Source organism: Spea bombifrons, chromosome 2, assembly GCF_027358695.1.
Source record: "Spea bombifrons isolate aSpeBom1 chromosome 2, aSpeBom1.2.pri, whole genome shotgun sequence".
Lineage (NCBI taxonomy): Eukaryota > Metazoa > Chordata > Amphibia > Anura > Pelobatidae > Spea > Spea bombifrons.
In genome coordinates this window covers 111,707,687-111,714,750 of record NC_071088.1, presented here as the reverse complement: position 1 = coordinate 111,714,750, position 7,064 = coordinate 111,707,687, and the positions used below count along the sequence as shown (strand labels likewise).

The 7,064-nt window shown below is 43.3% G+C and overlaps 1 protein-coding gene across 1 annotated transcript; it reads left to right on the top strand.

The window, feature by feature from the left end:
* The first annotated feature begins 546 nt into the window (after positions 1 to 546).
* Positions 547 to 2,745, top strand: RPS26 (ribosomal protein S26). The gene is made up of 4 exons (XM_053457674.1): positions 547 to 683; positions 1,259 to 1,436; positions 1,653 to 1,783; positions 2,663 to 2,745. Exons 1-4 carry the CDS (start codon positions 681 to 683, stop codon positions 2,696 to 2,698), a joined length of 348 nt encoding a protein of 115 aa, XP_053313649.1. The 5' UTR covers positions 547 to 680; the 3' UTR covers positions 2,699 to 2,745.
* The last annotated feature ends 4,319 nt before the right edge of the window (positions 2,746 to 7,064 follow it).

The following is a 7,064-nucleotide window of genomic DNA, read 5'->3' as shown; positions in this document are numbered from 1 at the left end:
TCCCCACATATACATGCGCCCCTATATCCTGTTCTATTAAATATGTGTAATCCAGCAACTTCAAGAACTTTTATTTTGTTAAGAGGGTTGACGATACACGGAACAGCACCCCGGCAGAAGTGGTAAAGGGTAATACAGTGAGGGAGGTTAAACATGCATAGGATATCCGTAACGATAGACCTAGGTCTGATTAAAGTCTGGGTCTTTACGTCGGGAAAATTGGGTCGAATTGTTCTTTTCTGCCTCAAATTTCATCACCATTGATCTAAAGCTGCAACATCGACCACACAGATGAAAGGTACACAAAAACCCGGTTCCAGTTTAGTGCCCGGTATATGTGAGGAGCACGGAGACCGGTCCTTACTCTATTATTATGTTTATCGGATTATTATCCCACAATTACGTCACATAGTGATGCCGTACTTTTGCTTGATTCGCGGGCGCACCGACAGACCATGCACCCCTAGACTACGCTTGATACCTCCGCGGTGTGGTAGAATATAGTTCCATCAGCAGGCGTGTCATCAGGTTCTGGGCTAAGGCGGGGCTAATCCACAAGCGACACACAGTGCATAGTACGGCTTCAAACCATCGAGGCTGCGTCACGTCCGTAGCGGAGGAATCGTCTTTATAAGGACTGCGCGTCGTTTTCCGGTCTCTTTTCAGCCCTCGATTCCAAGATGGTGAGAATGAGTTTGTGGGCATTGCTGGGCCCTCTTTCCTGTAATATGGTTATCTAGCGCTAGAGTATTCCGTAGCTCCCCTCTCAAACCGCGATATAATCGCCGCCATGCAAGGCTTACCGAGTATGAGCGCTTTTCCGGTGCCCATGAGTGTAACTAGCGTGACCGCGTGTTTCGGGCCGACTGGCGGGTGCGGCGAGGGATAAATCTAGCAGCTCTGGTGCAAGCGTGTCATTAATACGCTCTCTGTGGGTGGCTTGTACAGCAGTTTGCTGTCGCCTAATGATGAGTCTTCTGGTGGTTGCCTGTACGTGAGGCCTGTCCCTCCGGTCTGTAGCCGGGTTTTCTGGCATGCAGGGATGCGCTGTGTGCGGCGCTCCTATACGGCCTTCACTTACATATAGACAATGGCTGCTGTCACCAGTGAGGCCGATGCAATTATCCGAGTTGTATTCTTATTCACGATCTCATACATACCGTTTCGTATACGTGTAATGCTTGGCTGTGGCATGTCTGTTGTGTTAATGTGTCTTGAGACAGCATTTCATTAATTCATTGCAATTCTTTAACAACAGACCAAGAAGAGAAGGAATAACGGACGTGCCAAGAAGGGCCGCGGTCATGTCCAGCCCATCCGCTGCACAAACTGTGCCCGCTGTGTTCCCAAAGACAAGGCCATCAAGAAATTTGTCATAAGGAACATAGTGGAGGCTGCCGCCATCAGGGATATCTCTGACGCAAGTGTCTTCGATTGTAAGTTGGTGTAAACAAAGTTTCCAGGCATTGTTTTCATGAATTGACCCGATACTCGGTTGGAAGGTGCTCATGCCCCAGTATTTGCCTCCCTGGGATGTGCATACGTTTATTTGTATCTGACATCAGTTAATAAATTCATAGTCACGATGTAACTTTAAGATGCATATAACTTTTTTTTGTGGATTTTAACACTGCTTACGTTTTTTTCTCCAGCTTATGCTCTGCCCAAGCTGTACGTGAAACTGCATTATTGTGTCAGCTGCGCCATCCACAGCAAGGTCGTCAGGAACCGTTCCCGTGAAGCTCGCAAGGATCGTACGCCTCCCCCCAGGTTTAGGCCAGCGGTAAGTACTGAAATATCAGCTTTACGTTCAAACTATTAAACTGATCAATGCAGTTTTCACATTGGCAAGCGTATGAATATGGAGCGTTTACCTGCTGCTATCCCTTACGAATTGGCCTAAAATCCTATGGATTCAAAGGATGCAAAGTGATCCAGCGGTTAGAGTATGGGCTGTGAGTGGTACTGTCATGACGCTACCTTTAAGTGATGCCTATATCTGCTTTTGCAGTATAATTGCTCTTCTATTTCGGTGCTCAAATAGATTACGCTCCTATTTGCCTTTTGCACCTAAGGTCTCCAGACGCCGGGCATTATACTTGATATCCGCTTTGGTGCGTTATCTTGTGTAATGACTCCCCAGTGTTGGCTTTGTTCCTTTGATATCGCAGGTCTCACAGCATTAATACAGTGATGCTCAAACAGTTACTGTGAAAACAATTCACAAGTTCCCTTTACTCTTCTACTAGTCTGAAAGTACTTCCATATACTTATTTGCTTGCTAGAATGAACAGCCCTCTCCAAAATATAAAGGATTTTGACTTTGATAGTACCAGTCTGTATATTAGGCTGTTTTCGGGAGCGCAGGAAAGAGCCCTCCATGTCTTTACGCATGCATTAAAACCTGTGTTAAGTAATGGTGCAGTTTTGGATTTCTCAAATGTACACAGGCTGTTTGATTATTGCACTCTAGGAACTCTAATCGAAATTAACCTGTTGTACTCAATGAGATGTATTTAAATTCCTGCTTGTAGCTGATGTTTTGAACCTTATTTTATCAGACTTTATAATGGGTGGTTTGCTGTATTTCTGGTACTAAAAAATGCTTGCCCTATGTAATAAACGCGTGCAATGTTTTCTAATTATCTTTTTTTAATTTTAGGGTGCACCTCCAAGAGCTCCACCAAAGCCAATGTAAGAAGATTGGCTAAGATGTATCTTACCAAATAAAACTGTCCAAACTTACTGAGTGTCATATTGCTTGCTTTTTGCAGAGTGGTGGAAGCAGAGTGATTAGTTGATGCAGTGTGGATAAAGTAGACAAAACCTCTACATTTTAATATTTGGATTTAGTTTACATTTAATATTAGGGACCCATATCAATGGGATGCCAACAGGGTATTTACGCAGCGCTTAATACAATACACATATTCAAGGGGTATGACATGACGAGAATTGACAAAGACAGTTCTAAATGTCTGCATATGATTATACATAAACTGTAATGCATTCAGGTTAGGCTAAATATACAATGTCATGGCAGAAAATAGTTTGGCCTGTCTTGTGCGCAATGATAGTGGTAAAGTATGTCTTCACTTAAGTGCCTGCTACTTCTGCTTTAAATTGTTTGGGGCAGTAGAAGTAGGTCACCCCCCCAACTTGGTGCTAAATGGTTTTAGTTTGCATCTAAATTGATCTGATGCTGCATCAGTGTTTAATAATTTCATGCATGGCGGTCAAAAACAATCAGCCGCTAATAGAGCTGGATAGTCTACGGGTTAAAAAGTAAAGTTAGCTTATTGCAGTTGAGCATTTGTGTGTTCTACGTAACGGTTTCAGCTGAACGCTTCTGGCATGTCATATTCTCACTGGCAGTCGTTGCTAGCCTTGGTTCAAGCATATGCGTGGACAGTATTCCTAATAAAGCATGGGCGTACAGTGTGATTGGGACATCATACAAATTAAATATACCGTATTTGCTCGATTATAAGACGAGGTTTTTTCCAGAGCAAATGCTCTGAAAAATACCCCTCGTCTTATAATCAGGGTCGTCTTATAATCAGACCTCAAATAGGTCTGATTATGAGACTAAGATCCAGATCCCCCGCAGCGATGCAGAGGACCTGGATCCTCCTGTGTTAACCCCCTCCCCCCCACTTACCGGTGCTTCTGAGTCCCCGGTGCTTAGTCCGGGCTGCGTGTAGAGCTCTACGCGATACAATCGCGTAGAGCTCTTCACGCTTCCCGGACTAAGCACTGGGGACCCAGATGCAGGGGACCTGGATACTCCTGTGTTAACCCCCGACCCAACTTACCGGTGCATCTGAGTCCCCGGTGCTTAGTCCGGCTGCGTGTAGAGCTCTACGCGATATAGCGTAGAGCGCTACACGATACAATCGCGTAGAGCGCTACACGATACAATCGCGTAGAACTCTACACGCTGCCCGGACGAAGCACCGGTTAGCTGGAGGGGGGGGGGCATAACACAGGAGGGGACCTGCATCCTCCTGTGTTATGCCCCCTCCAACTTACCGGTGCATCTGAGTCCCCGGTGCTTAGTCCGGGCTGCGTGTAGAGCTCTACGCGATATAATCGCGTGGAGCTCTACATGCTGCCCGGACTAAGCACCTGGGGCTCAGATGCAGGGGACCTGGACTCTCCTGTGTTATGCGCCCCCCCCAACTCAGAAGCACCGGTAAGTTTGGAGGAGGGAGAGGGAGTGTTAAATGGGGGGTGTAAGGCATTTCTGGAGGCAGAGTGCTCTGTGAAATGCCTTTTAACCCCTTTAATGCCACTCTGCCTCCTGAAATGCCTTAAACCTCCCTATATGCCACTCTTCCCCATAATATGCCTTTTAACCCTCTAAGTGCCAGAGTGGCATATAGGGTTAAAAGGTATATCATGGGGCAGAGTTGCTTATAGGGTTAAAAGGCATATCATGGGGCACTGTGGCATTTAGAGGGTTAAAAGGCATATCATGGGGCACAGTGGCATATAGGGGGTATAAGGCACTTCTGGGGCAGATATGCATAACTGGGGGGCAGGTTGGAAAATAGAAGGAAATAAAACCAAAATATTTTTCTCAAGCATACCTTTTTATTAAAAAAAAAGTGTTTAAATGAATTAACATTTACTGGTAAAACTTTTTTTCCTATAGGGTCGTCTTATATTCAGGCTTTTTCTTTTTTTCCTAAATTAATATTAAGATTTGGGGGGTCGTCTTATAATCAGGGTCGTCTTATAATCGAGCAAATACGGTAATCCCACTAAACTCCACTAATGTTGCCTTCAGCTGCATAGCTGTCCCAATGAAACAAAGTATTTACCAGACAGCAATTATAGAAAAAATAGTTACGTCTCAGTTTCTGGTTTTTCTTATGCTTCTAAGCCAATATACCTAGCTGTAGATTTTCATGTATGCAAAGATGAGCCACAAGCTCCGCCTCACACATTGATACAGATACATACCACATGAATACATGCGCGTGGATCCCAAATCCTCTTTATACAGTATCTCATTTGACTGCTGGCTTGTAGGTCTGGGGATGTTAACCTTTGCCTATTCCATAAAAGTAGAGTAACGTGACAAAACAAGCTGATTTGTGACCTTACAGGAAGTAAAAAGCTCCATGTTTCATCACTGATCACTCACCTGCAGCAGAGGCCCTATGGAACAAGTGTGCTTCTATGTGGACCCCTACAGCACCCAGCACAATAGGTTAATAGTGTTTTTGCTGTGTCCTGGAGCAGTTTTGGGACCATTGTTAATCTGCTTTGTTTCTGAGCTTTCCTGCATCAATATTTTTAAATGATCTCCAAAGCACTTAGACTGGGCAAACTCAAGCTGTATGTATAGTTGAATTTGCTTATATTAATAGTTGTCCGTTCTTTCTAAGGTCAAGGGAAATTTCTTCAGTTGGGGCTGGCATAATCTCTGTAGCTGAAATGTGGCCCTTTCCCTTATATTGTCCCTCCCCGTTGTCAGCAATCGACTGGAAATAACTTTATTATTTTAAATGCACAGCCTATAGAAAATACCCTGGAAATGTTTTAATTCTCTAGTAATTAAACATTCAAATAGCATTGTTCTCTATGTTGCCACCTGGGATATAAAGTCAAGAAGTATGGACTCTGTCTCCTGACAGGAAATCAGATAAGGTCAGATTTCTTATGGAATCTATGGATCAATTGACATCACTACAGAGGTTTGAGAAATCCACAAGATAAGGAGAAAGGGAGAGGACGTTTTCTGACGTGGCTGCGGTTGGTAGCGGATGGTCACCTCTTGAGACATGTTGCCAGTCTTAGGGTCTTCCTTAATTGACAGTCTTGAGGAATAGGGCTAAACCTCAGATCTCACTCTCAATTGGTCCTGTCCAAAGACGGCCAGTTCACTGCAAGGCAATGATTACTTTGTAAGACAATGTTTTCAGTAGAAGTTTCCTGCTTATGCCATATAACAAAAAGAAAAATAATCAAGGAGATGGAATCCAACTGCTCCACCTTTATTGTTCTTTACAATCACTTGATGACCTCTTGAAGCTGTCATGAAATGTTGGTGTCATTTTCACCTAATTTCTTGCATTTTGTGCACACAGATTGGTGTATCTGTTTCCAAAAGGCAATACCAAAAGAACAAATCATTCATCTAAAATGCAGTTGTTCATCTAATAAACAGTATGAGAAACGTGCCCAAACATCTAGACTTGAAAAACTGTGTATGGAGCCAAGGCAATAGCTGCTCAAATCCACGGAGACTAGCTATAAAAGTGTAGTGTTTTAATGGTTTCTTCCGGATCTGTCCCACAACTACCAATCTTGAAAAAGCCCTACCTGGACCGGACTGATCTGTCTAACTACCATCCAGCAAGATGTGACGTAATGATAAACGGGAGTGATGGGGGGAAAGAAGAGGGATGACAAGAAAGAGCAGGAGTGTGTTTGTATGTGGATGAATGAAAAATAAAAATTGCTCCAAGGTAGGAATAAGGTGCTGTGGAGGAGTAACTTCTGGCATATAGTTGATGGCAAAGAAGGTGGCAGAAGTGAGTGTATGCCTGTATGAGTAATAAAGGGGGTTTGTGTGCCTATGTATGGGTATACCGGTATATATAATTTTTAAAGAAACAAATACCCGCACCTAATTATTTTTTTTACAGCAATATCCACAGGGAATATGTGTCCTACAACGCAATACCCAAACTGCATGTTATGTGGTTATTCCACGTACGAATCCCCATTTACATTATGTAGGGAGGATACATTGAAAACAAAGATTAAGGAGCATCTTTTAGCAATCAGAACACATGAATACCTAATATCTAGTGGGGAAACCTTTCAAACATGAATGAGACCTTTATTGGCTCCAAGCCTCCTTAATGGTAATTCTTGTATGCGACCAAGAGGTGGCAATAAAGATACAATTACTGGTACATTTTTAGATGTAGAATACCGTATTTGCTCGATTATAAGACGACCCCACAAAATCTGAATATTAATTTAGGAAAAAAAGAAAAAGCCGGAATATAAGACGACCCCAAAGGAAAAAAGTTTTACCAGTAAAT